This window comes from Carcharhinus amblyrhynchos, chromosome 9 (genome assembly GCF_965287045.1).
Source record: "Carcharhinus amblyrhynchos chromosome 9, sCarAmb.v2.hapA, whole genome shotgun sequence".
NCBI classification, from domain to species: domain Eukaryota; kingdom Metazoa; phylum Chordata; class Chondrichthyes; order Carcharhiniformes; family Carcharhinidae; genus Carcharhinus; species Carcharhinus amblyrhynchos.
This window is the reverse complement of record NC_137332.1, coordinates 53,111,455-53,136,618: the sequence shown is the minus strand read 5'-3', so window position 1 is coordinate 53,136,618 and position 25,164 is coordinate 53,111,455. Positions and strand designations below refer to the sequence as shown.

The window sequence follows — 25,164 nt, the reverse complement described above, 5'->3', positions numbered from 1 at the left end:
AAAGCAGATTGCCTGGTCACTTATTGCTGCATTTCCAAAAATACAACTTTGAGTACACTTCAAAAATACTTAATATCCCCAGGTCATTAAATATGTTATTCAGGCCTTTCTTTTCCTTTATTAAAAGCTAATAAATATTGGCCTAGATCGTCCAGACTCCTGATGGTTAGAGGTGTACTGCAGAAGCTGCACTATAGGATCCCTTGGAAGTCCTAATGCAAGGATTCTATGGGAATTGCCTGGGAAGATTCAATTTCCAATGGGCAATATCTCTGCCCCCGGAAGTCTCCAGAAGTTTCTAACTCTGAGTTAGAATCTGAGACTTCAGAGGGTTCTGACTCAGTTACTCTGGATAATTACTCAAGAAATATTAGACAAAAAAAAATGTCAAACTCCTGGATAACTAAACAGACTCCAAACAAAGCTTGGCCCTGTTTCACTTCCTGACTCGCCCCCAAACCAACTTGGCCCAACCTCACCATCCTACACGTGTGGCACCTTACTCAGCCTGCCACCTTGCATGCTGGCACCAAACCCAGCTGGCATCCTCCCCTCCTACCACTTTGCTGGCACCTACCACCATACCCACTTACCTTACTCACACTCATTCACCAACGCACTGAAAATCTATGCAAGTGACTCAAAGCTTTTCAGTGCATTAATAAATGAAAACCAAAATGCAGCAACTAGAGGCATAAGAGGACATGGCTTGACTTCCCCTGGCGATCCTGCACTATGAAGAAGGACTGCGAGAACAGGTACACTCTGCATTTCTGAAGAGGCCCAGGTCAGAAGTCCAGGCTAGAAATGCAGAGCTCCATCTTAGTGCACAAATAAGGGGGAAGATTCGGCTCATTAATTCATTAGGCAGATATAAGTTCAATTTCATAAACTTATATCCAAATATACGTTTTTCTTTTATCTTTTCCTTTAAAAAATGATCTTAATCAACTGTTATTTTCATTTGACAGATTTCATTATCCACAATTGCACATTCCTCACCCGAGGTATCTGAACACTCCAGCGAGTCCAGTTTAAGGGCATCAAACACTTCAAAATCAGATTTCTTCACTTGAATGACATTATTGATCGTCCCAAGCTGACTGGTTGTCACTGGCTAAAAGAAAAAGAAGAAAATGACAATACTGGATGCCTTAATGTTCCTTTACCATATTTTGCCCTTTTTTTCTGAAAGATTATTTTATGGCAGATTGCTCTTTCCTACTTCCATATTGCTCTTTAAAAAGGTTATATAATTTACAGCACAGGATGAAGCCTGTTGGTCTTTCATGCCTGCATTAACATTTCTCCACTGTGAAATATTTACTCAATTTTTTTTAAAATGGTATGATCTCTGTCTCAGTTTTTACCTGTAATAATTTGATTCTATTTGTTTTTTTTCTGCCTCTCATTCTTCTAGCAATAATCTTAAAATATGCCCCTTATGCAAATTCATCCACCAATGGGAACAGTCTTTAACTAGCTACCTTCTCAAGGTGGAAATGACGTATGGGACCGCTACAAGCCAGACGGTTTACACCTGAACAGGAGTGGGATAAATATTTTAGACTGGTTTGGCGGGGAATGGGAATCTGTGGGCAAATTCAGAGCAAGAGCATGAGATGGAGAAAAACTGAGTGAGTGACTCTGAAAAACAGAAGCAGATTAAGAAGCATACAACACAGGAATTTGGTGGTGTTAAAAGGTATATATCTAAATACAAGGAGCATAGTAAATAAAGTCAATGAGCTGAGGGCACAGATAGACAGATGGCAATATATCATATCATTGCTATAATGGAAATTTGGTTTGAGGAGGACAAAAATGGCAGCTCAATATCCCTGGATATAGAATTTTCAGGCAGTTTAGGGAGGGGATAAAAAGGTGGGGGTTCAGCAATATTTAAAGAATTAATTACAGTTGTGAGGAGGGATGATACATTAAATGAGGTATCAAATGAGGCCATATGGATTGACATTACAACTAAAAAAGGGCATCCACATTGCTAGGACTACTACAGACCCTCATAGCAGAAGGGAATTATAAGAGCAAATATATAGCCAGATAAAACAATAGGTCTTTAATTGTTGGGGGCTGCAAATCCCTGTGTTGTACACTTTTTAACCTGTGCTGCTTTTGTCTCAGAATCACTTGCTCACTAACTTTCCACTTTATGTTCCTTGCTCTGCAGTTACCCTCAGGTTACCACCCCCCTGCCAATCTAGTTTAATTCTCCCACTCCTGATTAGGTGTAAAGCACCCAGTTTATACAGTTCCTATACGCTAATTGGGATACGAAGAGTCTGAAGGGCAGAGAGGACAACATTTTTGAACTGGATTCAAGAGAACTTTTTAAGGAGGCACATAAGAGGGAGAGTAATTCTAGATTTAGTCTCAGTAAATCAGGGTGGGCAAGTGGATGAAGTAGCAGTGGGGACCATTTAGGAGCTAATAACCATATTATAGTTAGATTTAGCATCACTATGAAAAGGACAAATATAGAACAGCAGTGAAAGTTCTAAATTAGGAGAAAACAAATCCTACAAAGCTGGAAGATGAGCTGGCAAGAGTGGACTAAATATAGCTATTAGAAGGAAAAAGTTTCTCACTGCTTTGAAAATTCTACAGTGTAGAATTCTACATGCCTGGTATTGTAGAAAGCCTACAGAATATTGCTAAGAGGGCAAAAAGTTGGCTAATGGAGTATAATGTGGGGAAATGTAAGGTTGCTCATTTTGGAAGGGAGAAAAACAGTCTATTACTTAAATAGGGGAAAACTGCAACATAACAGGACTTGGGGGTACTTGTGCACAAGCTAGCACACAGGCACAGCAGGTAATCAAGAAAGCTAATGGATTGTTGGCCCTTCTTTCAAGAGGATTGGAGCAAAAGAGTAGGAAGGTGTTGCTGCAACTGTACAAGATACTGGTGAGACCACATCTGGAATACAGAGCAGTTCTGGATGCTTATTTAAGGAAATATGTTATTGGAGGCAGTTCAGAGAAGGTTAATGGTTGGTGGACATTTTTGCAAATACAAATGAGTTTCCAGCGGTGTTCCACAGAGTTCAGTGTTGGAACCATTGCTGTTTGTTGTATATCTTTATGACTTAAATATGGGTGGCATGTTTGGGAAATTTGCAATGACACAAAAATTGGTCATGTAGCTGTTAACGAATAGGATAGCTGTCAACTTCAGAATGATACCAATGGTTTTTGTTGGCAGCTAGGAGGAGTTTGGACAGGCTAGGGTTGTTTACCTTGGAACATAGGAGGTGAAGAGATGACCAGTTATGGAGGGACATTGACAGACTAGACAGGAAAGATTTGTTTCCCTTAACTGAGGGGTCAGTTTTCGTAGGGATAGATTTAAGTGATTGGTAGAAGAATCAGAGGGGCCATGAGGAAAAACATTTTCACCCAGAAGGTGGTGTATATCTGGAATTCACGGCATAAGTTGGTGGTTGAGGCTGAAATGCTCAACTCATTTAAAAGGTGCCTGGATCTGCATTTGAAATGCAGTAATCTGCGAGGCTACGATCCATATGTTAGAAAGTAGGATTAAAATGAGCAGTGAGTTTCTTTTTCTCTTTTTTGGCTGGCACAACACAATGGGCTGAATGGCTTCTTTCTGCACCATAATGTTTCTACTATTATAGAAATCATGGATATTTGGCTTTATATTAAAATTTGCTAAGGCTTGAGAAGAACTTGTCCTTGCATAGCTGCCTGCGAGTCATTTGAAAAGATCTAATCAAGGAGGAGACAAGGTCAGGGAAGGGACAGAGATTCAATGAAAAGGTATGATAAAGAGAGGACGAGATTGGAGTAGAGGCCGAACGTCGTGTGAAAAGGTTTAATTAAAAATGAAGCACGTGATCAAGTGAACCTTTTATAACAGTATAAAGTGACTGCTTAAACATTGTGCTGGCAGAACCCTTATGATGACTATGATAGTGTAGCTTCTCCTTGCATATGTTTGAACAAAGATCACTTGTTTGAACAATACACCCAACTCGCGAGATGTTCCTGGGTAGCAGAACAAGCCCTCATCCTTTCACATACAATCTTTTTTGTTTCAATGAAGGAAAATCCTCATTATTAAAACCTATCTGCCAAATTATAATCTCTCGTTCCAGGTATAATCTTTTAATGTAGTAAATCTTTACTATACATTTCCCATGGGTGAAACACAGAAACATAGAAACTAGGAGCAAGGGTAGGCCATTTGGCTCTTCAAGAGAGCTCCACCATTCAGTACGAGCATGGCTGATTATCTATTTCAATCCCATATTCGTACTTTCTCCCCATACCCCTTGACGCCCTTAAAATCTGAAAGAAAACTCTTTCTTAAATATATTCAGTGACTTGACCTCAATAGACTTCTTTAGTATATAATTTCACAGGTTCACTATTCTTTGAAGAAATATTTCCTCATCTCAATCCTAAATAGTCTACGCCATATCCTGAGACTGTGTCCTCTGGTTTTAGATTCCCCAACCAAGTACCACTTATAACGGAGTGCTCAAAACTGTATACAGTATGTCAGTTGTGACCTATCCCTTGCCTTATACGAGTTCAATACGAGCTCAACATCACTTCATTATGTTTACATTCAATGCCATTTTGTATTAAACCCAGACACCTAGTTCTTTAATGAGTTAATGCCTGTGCTCTTACCTTTAAAGATTTATGTGACTGCAGCCATAGATTCACGGTTGAGGAGTTGTATCAAATGTTGCATACTTCCCAAAAATGATGGCATAACATTTCTCTGCACTGAACTGGATCTGTGTGCCACATCTGCTGCCCTATGCCTTCTTGCAATAGTTTGCACTCTTTCACAAAGTTGCCATGAACCCCAGTCTTCTACCATCAGCAAACTTTGATGGTATTCCTAAGGGTTACTTCCAAATTTAAAGAAGAAACACTTGCAATTATATAGTATTTTTCGACGACTGAACGTCTCAAATCTCAATGTAGTCACTGTTGCAATGTAGGAAATGCAACAGCTAAAAATAGCAATACCATAATGCTCATAATAATGTTTTTGTGATGTTAGCTGTGGCATAAATATTGACCAAGATAATGGGATAATTCTCCTATTCTTCTTCAAAACAGCATCATGCTATCTTTTACACCCAGCCAAACAGGCAGATGGAGCCTCTGTTTAACATCTCAATTAAACAATGGCATCTTCAACAGTGCAGCATTCTCTCAGTACTGCCTTGATTTTTGTGCCCAAGACTTGAAAACAGATTTAGAGGAAAGTGTGCTGTCAACTGAGCCATGGCGTACATTTATATAAATAGCAAACATCTCAAGGCAGAAGGAAAAGGAGTTATGGTCATGAAGGGGAAAGCCCATTCAGGACATCGATGACAAGCACATGAGACACATTGAAACGGAGAGAGAAATTTAAAAAACATTGGAAAACTAAATCTTCAGGGTCCGGTGTGAATGAGGGTTTTTCTAATCTTTTTTCACAACACGTTCATCTGACAATTGGTATCAGTTTTTATTTTGCTCTTCACTGCACCATTTCAGAACTTGAATGTTTCCACTGAGCCTCAGTAATCAGAAATAAAAACAACATACAGGTACAGCACATTATGGACAAAGTAGTATGAAGAGAGATGTACAAATAAGAAAAAGATACTGGAAGAACCCAGTACTAGGTCAAAATGAGACCTGGAAATTTCTACACACCTGAGGCAAGAACGTCCGAAAAATCTAATCAACCAAATGACTTCTGAGTCGTCAACTGGAGGCTGAAGTGAAACTTCGCAACTTAGTAGGCAAATCAGATAATGTTTAGTTTCCCTTCCTGATATATTTCCTGCAGGTATAATGCAAAGCAAGAAGACAAAAGGCTTTGGAAATAATAATCCAGAGCCTTGTCCATCCAACCCTCCCTACTAGATTGTGAAACCTATCAGTAAACCAAAAAAATAAACTGAAGGTTACACTAAGCAAATTTTCAAAGCAAAAGAAGGAAACCTTGAAACAGACATAGTTCTGTCAAAGCTTTGCGAATTTTAAGTGTCACACCTTAAATTATGCTGGATCAGGTGCGAGGAAATTAGGTTGGCTGTGTCTGTGACGGAACACTTGGATAACAGTAATCATATGATGGAATATCGGTTAGTAATGTCAGTCATGAACAGCAAGGAAGAATCCAAAGTAAAACTTCTAAATTGGAAGAGGACCAACTTCAATGGAACGAGAAGAGATCTAGCCAGGATAAAATGAAACTGGTAACCGGAAAATAAGACTACAAAAGAGAGAATGAGAAATGAATAGTAGTCTACATTAAAAAAAAATCCAAAAATCTACCAGCGGCACATAAAGTTTTCTTTTTTGACATTCCCTGTGTCGAGGATAATTTGCTTCCACTCTGGGGAGGTGGGTTCTACGGTGGCTGAATAGCCCAATCCTGGAGTCACATTCTCTGCCACAGGTTTGGCTGGTGGTGTCTGATGAGGTAAGTGAGAAGCTCTGGATTTTTACTCTCTTTCCACTGTTTATGCTTGGCCTCCATGCGGTGATGCTTGATATGACTGGTGTCTTTGTGGACACTTCTCCAGTTTGTAGATTCTAAGACAAGCAATTCCCACATGTCGCTGGGGATGTTGTATTTATTTACGGAAGCTTTCAGGGTGTCCTTGTAAGCGATCAATAAAGTACCACACAAAAGTGCAACACAATTTAAGAACTTAAGGTATTGGAGTAGTAAGTTAGCTAGTCCTCTACTCATGTGGTAGGATAAAAGGATAATTTTCAGTATAACAAATTCTAACTAGGGGAGTGCCACAGGAATCAGTGCTGGGGTTTCAGTCATCTACAATCTACACTAATGAGGATACGAAAGTAGGTCAGAAAGAAAGTTGTAAGGAAGATCTGCAAAAGGAAATAAATAGGTTAAGCAGGTGAGCAAAAATTTGGTAGAAGGAGTATATAATGTATGAAGTTGTTCACTTTGACAGGTATAGAATATCAGATTATTTATATGGAGAGACTGCAGAATGCTGCAGTAGTGTGTCCTGGGAGTCCTTGTACGTGAATCACAAAGTCAGCAAGTAGGTACAGCAAACAATTAGGTCTGTTGGCCTTTATTGCAGGGACGATAAAATAGGGAAGTTTACTACAACTCTACAAAGCACTGGAGAAACCACAGCGCATAGTTTTCACCTCCTTAAGGAAATATATACTTACATTAGAAGTAGTTCAAAGAAGATTGGCTCAGCTGATTAATGGATTAAGAGTCTGGCTTGTGAGGAAAGCTTCAGTAGGTAGGGCATGTACATCATAGAGTTTAGAAGAATGAGAGATGATCTTATCGAAAGAAATACAATTCTGAGAGGCTCAATCAGCTAGATGTTGAAAGGATGCTTATGGGGGAATCTACTTGGGGCATGTATCAAAATAAGTGATCTCCCATTTAAGATGGAGAGGAGCGTGAAATTATTTTCTCAAAAGGTCATTAGGCTTCGGAATTCTTTTCCACAGAAAGCAACGGAGGCTGGGTAATTGAATAAAGTCAGGTCTTAGTTAAACAGATTTCTGATTGACATGGGAGACAAGGGTTTTGAGGGTGCAGGCACAAAAGTGGAATTAAGGCAACAATCATATCAGAGGTGATCTTGATAAATGATGGAGAAAGCCCACTCCTGCTTCTATTAGATTGTTTACATGGATTTTAAGGGAATGTTTGACAAAATATCTATGAGACAGTTCTGAGACTGGCAAAATCAGGAACTTGTAAATCAGGCAAGTGAACACTGTGGAACCCAGACAGAATTTAAATGGTGTTCATTTGAGGAGGGCGCCACGGAGCGCGCGTGCATGCGGCGGCGGACAGCACAACGGAGCGCGCGCGCGGCGGACAGCACAACGGAGCGCGCGCGCGGCGGACAGCACAACGGAGCGCGCGCGCGGCGGACAGCACAACGGAGCGCGCGCGCGGCGGACAGCACAACGGAGCGCGCGCGCGGCGGACAGCACAACGGAGCGCGCGCGCGGCGGACAGCACAACGGAGCGCGCGCGCGGCGGACAGCACAACGGAGCGCGCGCGCGGCGGCGGCGGACAGCACAACGGAGCGCGCGCGCGGCGGCGGCGGACAGCACAACGGAGCGCGCGCGCGGCGGCGGCGGACAGCACAACGGAGCGCGCGCGCGGCGGCGGCGGACAGCACAACGGAGCGTGCGCGCGGCGGCGGCAGACAGCACAACGGAGCGCGCGCGCGGCGGCGGCGGACAGCACAACGGAGCGCGCGCGCGGCGGCGGCGGACAGCACAACGGAGCGCGCGCGCGGCGGCGGACAGCACAACGGAGCGCACGCACGGCGGCGGCGGCCAGCACAACGGAGCGCGCGCGCAGCGGCGGACAGCACAACGGATCAGCAATTTGGTGATCCCAAAATAAAATTGTGGAGGAGGCGATGAAAGCAGAGGCTAAATGATTTAGATATTGGAATGCAGAGTTAAGTTTCAAAATGTGCCAATAATACCAAACTTGAAAGTGCAGCAAAAGTGAGGATAATATGAAACACCTGCAACAGGCACAGATATGGAAGACAAATGGGCAAATCAAATTTAATCCAGAGAAAAGTGATGGTACCATGGTTACTATTATTGGCCTCGCTGTAGGGCAGGTAAAATTCCGTTTCACTTCCTACCTGATGCGATACAGAGCCCCATGTCAAAAATGCATGATCAAGTATCCTGCTGACTTTCCTCAAGATTCACAGAGAATTGACAAGAAATAAACATCTAAACTATAATATGTACGAGTACTTGTCACTATTTTGCTTTTCCCCTTTACTTGTATTTGTAATGTGCGGTATAATGACTTTTATAAAGTTCTGTGCTTTAAACAGTTAAGAGTGCCTACCTCTGAAGGGTCATGAGCCCACTGCCCATCTACAAAGAACTTGTATTGGTGTTCTCCTTCCGGTAGATCAAGAATAGCAATAAAGTCATTATGGCTGTTAAAGAAAAATAGAAATGCTAAGTTTACTATCCTGTGCACAATTATCAAAGTATGGTTTCCTTGTTTCTTTTTAGACTTCTTTCAGCTCATTAAAACATCAACTCTACTACAGAGAGTTTTGAGCAGAGAAAACAGCATTCAGTTTCTCAACATTGGCCTCTGTAGCACACAGTGGACAATTTTCATCATGTTTTACTCCCAGGCTACACCTTGAAGGGGAAGGTAGCTTCAAATTCAAATTTGTGGAGTAAGTAGCAAGTAATAAGAAACCTCGGAGCACAATACTATAACATTTTCTTGCAAATACATTTTACTCATGCTGAATGGAAAATGCAAGTTTCCATATGCAAATCCACACTTACTAATGATTAAAGCTTGATCTGATCAAGAAAATTTATTAGTATCAAACATAAAAAGCATATTTACCACTGGAACATGCACAAAATACCACAGCCAGCTCAACATTCCCCCAGACCTTTCCACATTAATGGGAAATTACAACCGGACAGACCATTCGGTTAAAGCCAAAAACAACATACAGCTCAATAAACAAATTTGTGGAAAATAAAAGTCAATATATAAAACAAGTCCTCAATTCTGACATACTAAATCAACCAAATCATTTTAGATTCCTTAAACTACTTTTTCCCTGCATTATTTTGCTAGGTACTGTTACAATACATGGTTTTTACACACATGGAATTCTATCTCATCATTATAACATGGAGCTAGTGATTAAATTATATGAAGAAATGCAACTGTCAGCAGTTGCCAGCTTTATTGCCAACCTGTGCTGCCTGTCATTTAAATCAGAAATTAAAAATCTAAGAGCTGCTTTTCATTTTCAGTGAGGACAAACTAAGTTTCTCCAACCTCTCCTCATAGCTAATGCCCTCCACACCAAGCAACATCTTGGTAAATCTTTTCTGTTTCCTCTCCAAAGCCTCCACATCCTTCTGGTAGTGTGACAACCAGAATGGAACACTATATTCCAAGCACAGCCTAACTAAGGTTCTATAAAGCTGCAAAATAATTGCCAATTTTTAAACTCAACGTCCCGGCCGATAAAGACAAGCATGCCGTTTGCTTTCTTGACTACCTTCTCCACTAGTGTTGCCACTTTCAGTGACCGGTGTACCTGTACACCTAGATCCCTTAGCCTATCAATACTCTTAAGGGTTCTGCCATTTACAGTGTATTTCCTATCTGTGTTAGACGTTCCTAAATGCATTATCTCACATTTGTCCGGATTAAACTCCATTTGCCATCTCTCCGCCCAAGTCTCCAACTGATCTATGTCCTACTGTATCTTCTGATGATCCTCATCATTATCCGCAAATCCACCAAGCTTTGTGTCATCCGCAAACTTACTAATCAAACCAGTTACAATTTCCGCCAAATCATTTATATATATCACAAACAGCAAAGGTTCCAACATGATCCCTGAGGAATGCCACTTGTCACAGCCTTCCATTCAGAAACACACCCTTCCACTGCTACCCTCTGTCTTCTATGACTGAGCCAGTTCTGTATCCACCTTGCCAGCTCACCTCTGATCCCATGCAACTTCACCTTCTGCACAGTGTGCCACGAGGGACCCTGTCAAAGACCTTGTTGAAGTCCACGTAGACAACATCCACCGCCCAGCCGTCAATCATCTTCATCACTTCCTCGAAAAACTCAATCAAGTTAGTGAGGCACTATCTACCCTTCACAAAATTATGTTGCCTCTAATACGTCCACTTATTTCCAAGTGGGAGTAAATCCTGTCTTGAAGAATCCTCTCCAATAATTTTCCCCACCACTGACGTAAGGCTCACCAGTCTGTAATCTAGATAGGCTGGGCGAATGGGCCAGGAAATGGCAAATGGAATTTAATGTTGGCAAGTGTGAGGTGGTCCACTTTGGTAGGAAGAATGGTAGGAAGGACTATTACTTACGAGGCGAAAAACTGCAGCAGGCGACGGTGCAGAGGGACCTCGGGGTCCTTGTGCATGAGTCGCAAAAACCCAGCTTGCAGGTGCAGCAGGTGGTCAGGAAGGCGAATGGGATGCTGGCCTTCATAGCGAGGGGGATTGAATATAAAAGTAGGGAGGTCTTGCTGCAGCTGTATAGGGCATTGGTGAGGCCGCAGCTGGAGTACTGTGTGCAGTTTTGGGCGCCGCACCTGCGCAAGGATGTTTTGGCCCTGGAGGGAGTGCAGAGGAGGTTTACTAGGCTGATACCAGAGTTGAGGGGATTGAGCTATGAGGAGAGGCTGAATAAACTAGGCTTGTACTCGTTAGAGTTTAGAAGAATGAGGGGAGATCTCATTGAGACGTATAAGATGATGAATGGGATGGATAGGATAGAGGTGGAGAGACTCTTCCCGCTCAAAAAAGACAGTAGGACTAGGGGGCACAGCCTCAAGATAAAGGGGAGGCGGTTTAGAACGGAGTTGAGGAGGAACTTCTTCACTCAAAGGGTGGTGAATCTCTGGAATTCTCTGCCCGTTGAAGTGGTGGAGGCTGCCTCGCTAAATATTTTTAAGAAGCGGGTTGATGGGTTCTTGATAAGAGAGGGGATTAAGGGTTATGGGGAGAGGGCGGGAAAGTGGAACTGAGCCACGACAGATCAGCCATGATCTTATTGAATGGCGGGGCAGGCTCGAAGGGCTAGATGGCCTACTCCTGCTCCTATTTCTTATGTTCTTATGTTCTTATGTAATTACCTGGGTTATTCTTGCTACCCTTCTTAAACAAAGGAACAACATCGGTTATTCTCAAGTCCTCTGGGACCTCACCTGTAGTAGTCATGATGTAGGAATGCCGGCGTTGGACTGGCGTAAACACAGTAAAAAGTCTGACAACACCAGGTTTTAGTCCAAACGATTTATTTGATAATAGACTCACAAGCTTTCGAGGTTTCCCTCTTCGTCAGGTGAATGGAGAGTTCTGGCCTCAGCCTTCCCCCAGTTTAGTTCCTTAACTTGAGGACTATACTTATCTTTATCCATCAGTACCTTAAAAGCTTACTGAATTGTGGTCACTGTTACCAAACTGCTCCCCTACTGAAACGTTGACCATTTGGTCGGGCTCATTCCCCAATACCAGGCCCAGTACAGCTCCTTCTCTAACTGGGCTATTTACATACTGTTTCAAGAAGCTCTCTTGGATGCTCCTGACAAACTCTCCTCCATTCACGTCCATAGCACTAAGTGAGTCCCAGTCAATATAGGGGAAGTTAAAATCTCCCACCACAATAACCCTGTTGCTTTTACACCTTGCCAAAATCTGTTCTTTGTTCTTTGAAACGTTTGCGATGGTAGGCTGGAAGGAGTTGTATACAGGTTAGATATGTGAACATGCTAATGAAAACGCTATTTATATGAGTTTCTCAATAACTTTGTTTGGAGATTCATAAATGTTGATGGATTTCCAAATTAGCCAGAGGTCTGATCCAATAAAACTAAAGGTAAAATTAATCGAGCTTTGAGGTTGAAACTTTCCCTCTTGCACAAGAATCTGAATGTTTTTCTACTACTAGATGAATTCTCAGCTAGTTTTAGACTGCACATACTTACCTTTTAATAAGTGGGATCTTGGTGTGCCAGTTATTGAAAGACCCAGAGATGAACACTTCTTTTCCTCCACCTACCCAGCGAATGACTGTAGGACGAGCTTGCTTAGACAATTTTACAGATTCATCCATGTCAGGTTGCCAGGACATAAATTCTTTATCCGTGAGAGCCTAAAATATCAAATTACAAGTTGAGATGATAACACTGGAAGAAAGTCACACGTAAAAGTAAATAATACTTTAAAATATAATTTCTATAGTCGTCTGGTAGCACAGAACTTCACGTCGAAGTTTTTCATCAGGACACTTCACAAGAATAGGGGAGGCAACAGTCTAGTGGTGTTATCACTAGACTACTGATCCAGGAACTCAGTTAATATTCTCAGAACCTGGTTTTGAATCCCACCATAGCAAATGGTAGAATTTGAATTCAATAAAAAAATCTGGAATCAAGAATGTACTTATGACCATGAAACCATTGTCAATTGTTGGAAAAACTCATCTGATTCACTAATGTCCATTAAAGGAAGGAAATCTGCTGTCCTTACCTGGTCTGGCCTACATGCGACTCCAGGGCCACAGCAATGTGGCTGACCCTCAACTGCTCCCAGAAATGGCTTAGCAAGCCACTCAGTTTCAAAGGCAATTAGGGATGGACAATAAATACTGACCAGCCAGCAACACCTATGTCTCACAAATGAATCAAAAAAGAATACCAATATAAGGGAAAAACAGCAATTTATAATGTGTGAGAAGAAAATGTTGATTGATTGGCAAGTGAACAGGTGCTGGAGTGTGACGACCAAGTGATCTTCACAGTAACTTCATTGCAGTATTAGTGTAAGCCTACTTGTGACAATAACAGATTTTCAGGAGGCTTTTGATAAAGTTTTAAATTTATCTTCTGGCTCCGCTTTATCAATTCCATTAGCAATATCCTCAAAAAATTCCAACAGGTTTGCCAAACATGATTTCCCATTCATACATCTGTGATGTAGAGATAGTGGGTGGGCACAGTAAGAGATTTCACAACACCAGGTTAAAGTCCAACAGGTCTATTTGGAATCACAAGCTTTCGGAGCACTGCTCCTTCATCAGGTGTGTGGAGAGGTAGGTTCACTGCATGCATAAACAGATACACAACTGCAAGATAATGGTTGAAATGCGAGTCTTTACATGTTAATTAAGTCTTTACATGTTAATTAAGTCTTTACATGTTAATTAAGTCTTTACATGTTAATTAAGTCTTTACATGTTAATTAAGTCTTTACATGTACAGACAGTGCAAGTGGAGAAAGGGATAAGAGATGTGAATTGTCTCAAGCCAGGACAGTCAGTAGGATTTTGCAAGCCCAGGCCAAATGGTGGGGGTTACATGTGGTGCAACATGAACCCAAGATCCCGGTTGATGATGTCCTCATGCATGCGGAAGTTGGCGATCAGTTTTCACACCTCTTTAACCTGTGATTATCCCTCTCTCCATTCGTACTGTCTGTACCTGTAAAGACTTGATTACCTGTAAAGATTCTCATTTCAACGCATTGCAATTCTGTGCCTATCTATATGTGCCGTGTTTGTGAAACCACCTCTCCATTCACCTGATGAAGGAACAGCACTCCAAAAGCTCATGATTACCAAATAAACCTGTTCGATTTTAACCTGGTGTTGTGAGACTTCTTACCGTGCTCATAAATCCACATCAACTATGCCCAATCAGATCATTATTATCCAAGTGTCCATTTATCACATCCTTTCTAATAAATGCTAGCATTTTCCATACTGCTGATGTCGGGCCAATAGGTCTATAATTCACACTCCCTCCCTTCTTAAATAGTGATGTGACATTTGTTACTTTCCAATCTGCAGGAACCATTCCAGAATCTATTTTGGAAGATGATGATCAGTGCATTTGCTATCTCCATAGCTACCACTTACAGAATATCAGGTTCTGGGACTTATCAACATTCAATCCCATTAATTTCTCCAATACAATTGCATTGCCCATGTACCATCAAAACTTTGCGTATTTTGCAAATCCACCATAGCCAATTTGACTCGCATACTTGCACAATTTTCTTTGTTAAAATTTAACAACCTGACTTCAGATTGAATTACCTCACTTTCAAACATAATGTAAAATTCTATATTAAGGTGACTCATCTCAAAGTTTTTTAATAACAAGATTAATTAGCTTTTTTTGTTACATAATATTAGATCGAAAATACCCTGTTGTCAGTTCATCAACATACTACTCTAGAAAGCCATCCCAAATACACTACAGAAACTCATCCTCCACAGCATTAGTGCTCATTTTTATGCAGATTTAAGTCATCCGTGAGTATTGTATTATCCATGCCACATTATTCTCTGATTTCATGAATAATACCATGCCCTACATTACCACTACAATTTGGTGGCCTATAACAACTCTTACCAAAGTTTTCTGCCCCTTGCTCCACCCAAGTTCCACATTATGTTCTTCCGATGCAAGGTCCTCCCTTAGTAATGTACTGATTCCATAGTTGTCAGTGCAATGCCACCTTTTTTCTTTGCCTGTACTCCCTACATGTCAAATACCGTAAATATTCAATTCCTAGCCTTTGTCACCCTGTAGCCATGTTTCCATAATGGCAATTAGAACACACCAATTTATCTCTATTTGGGCCTTTAAATCATCTGACATGTTGCAAATGCTGCATGGATTCAGGTGGAGTTCTTAATTTTGTCCTTTTGACATAATTCCATATTCTAAGCTTAGTGGATGCTCAGCTTTATTTCCCCCATCTTGTAATTTCACTTTCTACTTTGCTACTTGCCATTACTAGATGTACTTATTTCATATTTGAGCTACCCTTCAGGTTTCCATCCTTCTGGCAATCTAGTTTAAACCCTCCCCAACAGCACTAGCTAAATTCACCGAGTCTCAATGACATTACTGTTACTAGAGAGGCAGTGCTCGACAGACTGGAGGGGCTGATTGTGGACAAGTCCCCAGGACCGGATGGAATGCATCCGAGGGTTCTGAAAGAAATGGCGGAGGTGATAGTGAATGCCTTGGTGGTTATTTTCCAGACGTCGCTGGATTCCAGGGAAGTGCCGGAAGATTGGAAAGCGGCTAATGTTACGCCGTTGTTTAAGAAGGGTGCCAGGCAAAAGGCAGGGCATTATAGGCCAGTTAGTTTAACGTCAGTTGTAGGTAAAATGTTAGAATCCGTCATCAAGGAGGAAATAGCGAGGCATCTTGAGGGGAATTGCTTGATAGAGCAGACACAGCATGGTTTCGTTAAGGGGAAGTCGTGTCTGACAAATTTACTGGAGTTCTATGAGGATGTGTCTAGGGCGGTGGATAGAGGAGAGCCGGTGGATGTGGTCTTTCTGGATTTTCAGAAGGCGTTTGACAAGGTACCTCACAAGAGGTTATTGCAGAAGGTAAGGGGGCATGGAGTTGGGGGTAGGGTGTTAGCGTGGATAGAGGATTGGTTGTCAAATAGGAGGCAGAGAGTGGGGGTCAATGGGTGCTATTCGGATTGGCGGTTGGTGACTAGTGGAGTGCCCCAGGGGTCGGTGCTGGGGCCTCAGCTATTTACTATTCATATAGATGATCTGGAGGAGGGAACCGAGTGTAGGGTGTCGAAATTTGCTGATGACACCAAGATTGGTGGAACGGCAAATTGCGCGGAGGGTGTGGAGAGTCTGCAGAAGGATCTAGATAGGCTGGGCGAATGGGCCAGGAAATGGCAAATGGAATTTAATGTTGGCAAGTGTGAGGTGGTCCACTTTGGTAGGAAGAATGGTAGGAAGGATTATTACTTACGTGGAGAAAAACTGCAGCAGGCGACAGCGCAGAGGGACCTCGGGGTCCTTGTGCATGAGTCGCAAAAACCCAGCCTGCAGGTGCAGCAGGTGGTCAGGAAGGCGAATGGGATGCTGGCCTTCATAGCGAGGGGGATTGAATATAAAAGTAGGGAGGTCTTGCTGCAGCTGTATAGGGCATTGGTGAGGCCGCAGCTGGAGTACTGTGTGCAGTTTTGGGCGCCGTACTTACGCAAGAATATTTTGGCCTTGGAGGGAGTGCAGAGGAGGTTTACTAGGCTGATGCCGGAGTTGAGGGGGTTGAGCTATGAGGAGAGGCTGAATAAACTAGGCTTGTACTCGTTAGAGTTTAGAAGAATGAGGGGAGATCTCATTGAGACATATAAGATGATGAATGGGATGGATAGGATAGAGGTGGAGAGACTCTTCAGAAAGGACAGTAGGACTAGGGGGCACAGCCTCAAGATAAGGGGGGGCAGTTTAGAACGGAGTTGAGGAAGAATTTCTTCACTCAAAGGGTGGTGAATCTCTGGAATTCTCTGCCCGTTGAAGTGGTGGAGGCTACCTCGCTAAATATTTTTAAGACGCGGGTTGATGGGTTTTTGATGAGAGGGGATTAAGGGTTATGGGGAGAGGGCGGGAATGTGGAACTGAGCCAGGACAGATCAGCCATGATCTTATTGAATGGCGGGGCAGGCTCGAGGGGCCAGATGGCCTACTCCTGCTCCTATTTCTTATGTTCTTATGTAAGTAGATTTGTCCGATCCAATTAAAGGGTAACCTGTCCATTTTGTATAGGTCCTCCCTGCCCCAGAACTGGTCCCAATACCATAGAAATCGGATGCCCTCCTTCCTATGCCACTTCTCCAGCCAGGTGTTCAATCAATCCTCCTATGCCTATGGCTCACTAACATTTTTGGTACTAAGATAATCCTGAGATTACTATTCTTGAGGTGCTGCTTTTTAATTTCCCTCCTAACTCCTTAAAGTCTGCTTTCAGGACTTCTTCCTATTTATATCATTAATACCAATGTGATCTGCAATCTCTGGCTGTTCACCTCCCCCAGAAGGATGCCCTGCAGCCACTCCATGACATCCTTGACCCTGGCACTAGGGGGCAACACACGTTCCTGGAGTCACATTTACTGCTGTAGAAACACCTGTCTGATCCTCTATCAAATCACCTATTACCGTTGCTCTTCTACTCTTATCCCTCCCCTCCTGTGCAGCTGAGCTACTCATGGTGTCACAGACTTGGTTCTGGCTGCACTCCCTTCAGAACCCTCCAATATCCAAAATGGAAAACTAAATAGCAAGCAAGATAGCACAGGAGCCCACTGAGTCTGTTACTCACCAATAAATTTATTCTCTTCTATTGCAATAGGAGACAGCTATTGAAGGTTATGAAAAGGTAGAAAAAGAAAAAGGAGCACATCCTTAACCAAAATCCCTTACTCACTGAAGTCCCAGTTATACTATGTATATCCAGCGCAGATAAAGCAACACTGAAGGCAGCCTGTTTCTACACTTCCTGAAAAACTTGCTCAAGCTGCTGAAAACCAGTCTAAGCTAGCTACCTAATTAACTAGCTACAGCAGCTTTCAGAGAGCTTGTAAACCCATTTCAAGCCTAGAAACTTCTCTTAAGTATTAGCAATCAGTTAAAAATTGTTCGTGATTATAAAAGTATAGACATGTGGATGCAAACGAGCAAAAATAAGCAGAAAATGACCAACTGAAATATCAAGACTGCTCTGTGCAGTTGCAAACTTCGAGATATGACTACACAGCTCTTACCCAATAATAGATATTTAACGTCCTAGGATAGGCAAAAAAATTTTTAATTAATTGCTAAATTTTTTAAAATAGACCTTTTAGATAGAAATTAACCGTTAAAACACTCTCAATAACCAGCTTTCAGTGCAGACCCAATCCATTTACCCATACTCTCTGCTTTCTATCATGCAGTCTTCCTTCTATCCATAACCAACATTTTACAAATAGGACACTTGCTGGAATGTACAACAGTTTACGGTTATTATGAACATTACTCATTTTTTAAAATTATTTATATTAAAGTCAGTTCAGTTTTTTTAAAAATTCCATTGTTCAAGTTGTACAAGTTAAACTATCAGTAACTCTTAGTATGTTACAATTCCACGGGCATTCATTGCCAATTGTCCAAGCAGTTGTTATATGTGCTGGACCAAGACACTTGTTAGAATGTGAGCACCACCAAAGTATGATGATCTCACCCTCATTGGGTATCCATTGTCACATGTTCCAGCAGGATCGATGGGTTGCAATCTAGCACAAAGGTCTGAGTTTTTTGAAACTCACTAGCATAGGACACAAACACCAACTGTAGCAACCCCCATAGCACCATGCTGAGGCTAATTAGCTCAGCACAGGTTTAACCTGACTGATCTATAAGGCTTAATATAACCACATAGCATATTGCATCAAAATAATATTTAAACCCCTTCACCTAATAATTCGTAGTCAATATAAAAATTTTTAAAAATTGCATTTATATAGTACAATGCATATTCTCAGGTGGACACAAAAGAGCAAGGAGCAAAAGAAGCAAATGCTCCACAACGATGTAAGTACTTTAAAAATTTAAGCATTGTTGTAATGTAGGACATTCACAGAAAGGTCCTGTAAATAATGTTAATCTGTTTTAGTGGTGTTGGATGATGAATACCAGGTACCAGGTGGACATCTCGTTCTTTTAAAACTGCCACATCTGAAGGGGGCAATCAAAGCTTTGGTTCAATGTTTCATTTGAAAGATGATACCATCATTAAGTGTCAGGTTAGATTATGTGCTCAAGTCGCTGGAATGGGGCTTTAATCATTTTCATCTTGATGTGTCTAAGGATCATTTGAACTTGGTGGTTAAAAAGCATTTAGTTCAGGAAGTCACCATTTTCAATAGACAGTTTACAACCATTTTCTTCTTAAAATAAAGGCATTTATATATGCACTAGGTTAGGAATAAGAAGCATAACTTTATACCGTACCTTTGAATCTCGTGTGTGAAAGATGTTGGGGTCATCAGTGCTGTCCACCATGATTTTGGAACGCTCATTCTCTTTTGATGACTGAGAAGATCCCATGCTGTCAGTACGGTGAGACTTCTGTCCTCCATGGCGATCTGCTCCCATGCGGTCACTGCTGGTGTTCCCCATTGTCCTGACAATATTCGGACTATATTACTGACAAAACTTTTTTTTAAAACAATAGCTCCACAATCACTTGTCTGAGTATCTGAAATAAAAAGAATCCATATTTTATGGAAATAGAAAAATACTTTTACCATATAACAGAGAACACCAAATACCCTGGATAATATTCAGGCTAGTGCTGATAAGTGACAAGTAACATTTGTGCAAATATTTAAACTTGTATCATCAGCTGAGGCCCATTTGCTAAAGCTAGGCACCGTTTGTAAAGACTAATTTTTAACTATCTGTGATTACCAAAATATAGACATATAGATTCCAACAAGCAAAATGAGCAGAAAAAGACAACTCTTATCATGCTTGCCCTATGCAGTTGTGATGTTTGAGACATCCTGATTAAGCAGATACTTAATATCCTAGAATAGGCAAAAAAAGATAAAAACTCAAGACCAATAGAGGGCAATAATTTGAATCATAATAGAGAAGACTTAATTCATTAGATATAGTTGTTCCTACACTTTTAAATATTCTTTCAAGGGGCACAAGTGTCATTGACTAGATCTGCACATGTTGTCCATCCCTAATGGTCCTTAATAAAGTGGTAGTGAGCCACCTTCTTGAACTGTGGCAGACTATGTAGTGTAGGTTCATTCACAATGCTGTTAAAAAGGTTTATGAAAAGATGACAGCGAAGAAACGTTGATATAGTTCCAATATGGTTTTGAGGTGAACTTGCAGATGATAGTATTCCCATATGTAAATTATCCTTGTTCTTCTAGGTGGCAGAGGCTTCAGGTTTGGAAGTCACTGTTGAAAGAAGCTTGACGGCTTATTTCACTGTACGCTGTAGTTTGTGTACACTGCAACCACAGTGCTTTGGTGATGGAGGAAGTGAATGTTTAAAGGTAGTGGTTGGGGTGTTGGTCAAGTGAGCTATTTCATCTAAAATTGTGTCAAATTTCTTGAGTATTGTTGGAGCCGCACAGACAAGTAGAGACTCACTCCTGACCTATGTCCAGTCAATGATGGGCAAGCTTTAGGGATTCAGGAATTTTTTACTGCCTGCAGAATTCCCACCATCTAATCTGCTCTTGTAGCCACAGTATTTACATGGCTGATCCAATTAAATTACTGGTAACCCAAAGGATGCTGGCAGTAGGTGATTCAATGGGTTTTTGATAAGAGAGGGGATTAAGGGTTATGGGGAGAGGGCGGGAAAGTGGAACTGAGCCACGACAGATCAGCCATGATCTTACTGAATGGCGGGTCAGGCTCGAAGGGCTAGATGGCCTACTCCTGCTCCTATTTCTTATGTTCTTATGAAATGTCAAGAAAAAATGATCAGATTGTCTCGTCATTGCCTAACATTTATGTTGCACATTTATCTTGTCACTCATCAGCACCAGTCTGAATGTTATCCACGTATTTGGTGTTCTTCTCACAGATACATAAGATAAAAAATGGGAGGAGTGGATGATGCGCAAGTCAGCACCTGAGCACCCTTTGCCCACTGTGGTAGGGAATTCTTAAGATTCAAAAGCAACTTGAGTGAACAAATTTCCCTTTATCACTGTCCAAAATGGTTGGCTTTTTTCTTTATTCTTTCACGATATATGGGTGTTGCTGGCAAAGCCAGCATTCAAGGCTGATCTCTAATTGCCCTTTAACTGAGTGGCTTTCAAAGTCAACCACTTCGCTATGAGTCTGCACTCATATGTATGCCAGACTTCCTTCCCTAAAAGAACCAGATGGGTTTTTACAACCATCGATAATAGATTCATAGCTACCATCACTAAGCCCAGCTTTATATTCCAACTACCTTGATAGGATTTGAATTCATGACCCATACAATTAGCCTGGGTCGCCAGATTACAAGTTCAACGATACTTTCGCTATGCCAGCGAATCATTATTCTGATACCATGACCCCTACTTTAAGACTTCAGTTAGGGGAAACACAGCTTCTCAGCATCTACCTTGTCAAGCCCTCACTGAATTTAAAAGTTTAACTGAGCATCCCTCTCATTTTTTTAAACTTTGGAGAATACAGTCCCATTCTACTAAATCTCAGCTCATAGGACACCCCTCCAATCCCAAACACATCAATCTACTGACCTTCTGCTGCACCCCCACTATACCTCACATGCCAACATTTACTAATCTCCTATTTTTAACAAAATTCTGCTTTTCTATTTTTCATACCAAAGTTTCACATTTCCTACACTACATTACATTATCTGCTAGCGTTTTGCCCACTCTCTTACCATTGCATTACCCTACTTTCATGCGCACCACAATGTTAATCTGAAAAGACCTGTATGTTATTCACCAATCACCTGATCAGAGAACAAAACAAGCTTTGCTTCCTCATTTAACTATGCCAGTTAATACACTACTATGCTGTAAAATTCAACACAACATATTGTAATTGGAGATAAAGGAAAAAAATCTCAGCAAGAAAAATGCATTGCAGGATGCAGAATTACTTTATTTACATATTTTATTGTATTACTAAAATACAAAAAGAAAAACTATGCACATACAACGTGAAACAATGGCAGAATGTGGAAGCTATTGAGGGGGTGCAGAGGAGATTTACAAGGATGTTGCCTGGATTGGGAGGCATGCCTTATGAATATAGGTTGAGGGAGCTAGGTCTCTTCTCCCTGGAGTGACGAAGGTTGAGAGGCGACCTGATAGAGGTTTATAAAATGTTAAGAGGTATAGATAGGGTGGATTCTCAGAGGCTATTTCCCAGGGCTGAAATGGTCGCTACGAGAGGCCACAGGTTTAAGGTGCTGGGGAAAAGGTACAGAGGAGATGTCGGGGTAAGTTTTTCACTCAGAGGGTGGTGAGTGAGTGGAATCGGCTGCCATCGGTGATGGTAGAGGCGAACTCGCTGGGGTCTTTTAAAAGACTTCTGGATGAGTACATGGGATTTAATGAGATTGGGAGTTATAGACAGTTCTATGGCCATGGTAGGTATGGATATGATCGACGCAACTTGTGGGCCAAAGAGCCTGTTTGTGCTGTAGTGTTCTATGTTCTAATTGCAGTGCTGCTAACAAGAAATATTGACTCTTCGATTCAACACAGTTCTCTCCCTTCGAAAGGGCAAGACAGTTTACAGTCAACAGTATATTCATTTATATAGTAATGTTAGCATAGGTAAAATACCAAGAGGTTTCAAAAGGCATATTCATTTAAAAATGAATACTGCATCAAATGAACAATGAGAAGAAGCCAAAAGTTTGGTCAGACATGGGTTTTAAAGAGTGAGACTGTCAATGGTTGGGCAAAAGCTGGGGAACAATTTACCAAAGCCTTGAGTTAAAGTTTAGAGAGCTTTTTGAAATGTGGGGCAAGTTTTCGGAGCAGGTAACAGAAGTAGGGAATGACGCTGTCATTCTGAGGTTTAAACAGGCGGATTGAGGAACTTGAACAAGTATACTACAGCAAGTCTGATGAGCAAACTGACTTGAATGTGACAATGGATACAGGTAACATCATTTTGCAACAGCTCATGTTTGCAAAGGGCAGAAAATGGGAGACTAGCCAGGAGGTAATTGGAATAGTTGAACCTGGAGGCGGCAAAAACATGGACAAAGGTTTCCATTGTAAATAGTCTAAGGCAGAACGTAATGGAGGAGGTCTTTCTGATAGTCAAAAGCTCAGCTTGGGATGGAATGAGACAACTAGATTGCCAACAGCCTGGTTTGGCCCAAAACAATAGCCAGGGAGGAAGTAGGGATTAGGAATTGGAAACAAGAAAACAAGAGTTGTAGAGGGGACTGAGTATGACGCCTTCAGTCTTCCCACTATTTAACTGGAAGAATTTGTGGTTAATGCAAGTCTGGGTGCCAAAAATCAGCAAATACATCTGAAGCAAGTATTCTTGTTTTAAAGAGAGCATTTAATGAATAATTTTGTTCAAGTGATAACATTGTTTCAGTTACATCTGGAGTTTGTGGAACTATAAACTTCCAGAAAAGCGCACATAATCAAATATATATTACATCTACTCAAATCACTGAAATACCACCAATGATCACTGAACAACAGAAACCAGGTTTGGAGTAAGTATTATCAAGCTTTCCAACTGTAGCTATCAAATACAATTCGCTTGTGTATTTCATCAACAAATTTCAGCACACATGAACCTATGCATTTCTTCTATCCAGCTCCAGGGTTCCCAGACTGTGGACTGTGACCCTAGATGAAGTCAGAAACTATCCCTCCTCCGAAGCAGCAAAGGTGACCAAGGAGAGGAGGCAACCAATTTGGACGCATTGGTTACAATATTTCTGTTGGTGGAGCAGTAGAGTTTTCTGTCAACAGGGAATGTGGAGAACTTAGCCGAAATAACATTTTTATATGCTTTAAAAATAGATTTTCATATTTATATGATGTATTCGTATGTTGATCTATAATGTTACAAACTTTAATTATATACCAAATGTTACCATGCTTGCATCGTTACTATCCATTTTTTTCTGACGTCTGGGACCACGTTTAGTTTCAAGTGTTAAAACAGAATCACATTGGTAAACAGGCACTGATCTAAGCTCATCCGTTTACAGAAACCAAACCCAATTCACATCAAAATCAAACTACTTCTTGTACAGACTCCCGTCGTTGTCCCCATTTCTGTCCACAAAACAGTGCTTAGGAATTAATTACTTGAAGTCAACTGGCGATTAACATTCCTTCCCTATTCTGGTGTTTCCACGGTTTGCAGTGGCTAGAATACGCAGTGTCCCTACAAAAATAAAGCTGCCCCCACCCCCAGAGCCCCCCATGTAAGACGGGTACAGGAGGAAAGGTGCTTTAAATTGGACCCAAAGTTGACATTTGCATGGCACACAACAGTATTAACTGTAGAAATTCAAATCGTTGCATTAACGTGGTTCCGACACACTAAATATGTGGATAACTTTATATTTATAAAACACGCACGTTCAAATTCAATGAACTAAATAAAAGAATGCTGCAGCAGCCAAATCAGAATTTCTCCCGCAATTCTAGTCTGGCTTCTCCTGCAAGTACAGTGAAAGGTCACTGACTCGATATTACTCACTGTTAAAATGCTGCAAACGCCGACAACCATATCCGAACAGGAGAAACGAGGCCTCTTCAAAGCCAACACTAAATTTAGCTCCAACAACCCACCCGCTCTGGGAGACCAGAATAGTAAATAGCACACTGAAGACGGTGACAACAGGTTTGTCCACGGCCTACCCTTCTTGCACAGTGCCTGGGAAACGCAGTACGATATTACCTTGAAGTGAAGCAGTGGACCTGTTGCTCCGGCTTTCTCCGTCGCTCCTCCCCCACCCCCCAACGTAACCGCTCCGCCTCGCGCACCAACCATCCATCTGCAGCTCCGCGCGCCTTACATTCCGCGGCCCCGTGGCCGCTCGCGCGCTTCTAATTCTACACACTCCAGCAAATCCACCACCCCTCCCCCCGCTCTCCCCACCCTCTCCCCCCGCTCTCCCCACCCTCTCCCCTCGCTCTCCCCACCCTCTCCCCTCCCCTTCCCCCCAATCCCCCCCTTCCCCCCACCCCCTCTTCCCCCAATCCCCCCTTTCCCCAATCCCCCCTTCCCCAATCCCC

General features: G+C 41.8%; 1 protein-coding gene across 4 annotated transcripts in view; it reads right to left on the bottom strand.

Moving 5' to 3' along the window:
* The window catches only part of LOC145347810 (5'-AMP-activated protein kinase subunit beta-2-like), a 39,516-nt gene extending 14,570 nt beyond the window's left edge, over positions 1-24,946 (bottom strand). For 3 of the 4 annotated variants that reach the window (XR_013887857.1, XR_013887858.1, XM_080195684.1), the window contains exons 1-5: positions 24,827-24,946; positions 19,388-19,634; positions 12,555-12,721; positions 8,894-8,987; positions 1,003-1,117 (exon numbers count right to left, since the gene is read on the bottom strand). Coding sequence is in view for 2 of the 4 variants with exons in the window: in XM_080195684.1 (XP_080051810.1) it covers positions 1,003-1,117; positions 8,894-8,987; positions 12,555-12,721; positions 19,388-19,555 (544 nt within the window). In the remaining 2 variants the exon portion in view is untranslated. The other variant, XM_080195686.1, reaches the window with a different exon arrangement.
* Between the last annotated feature and the right edge of the window lie 218 nt (positions 24,947-25,164).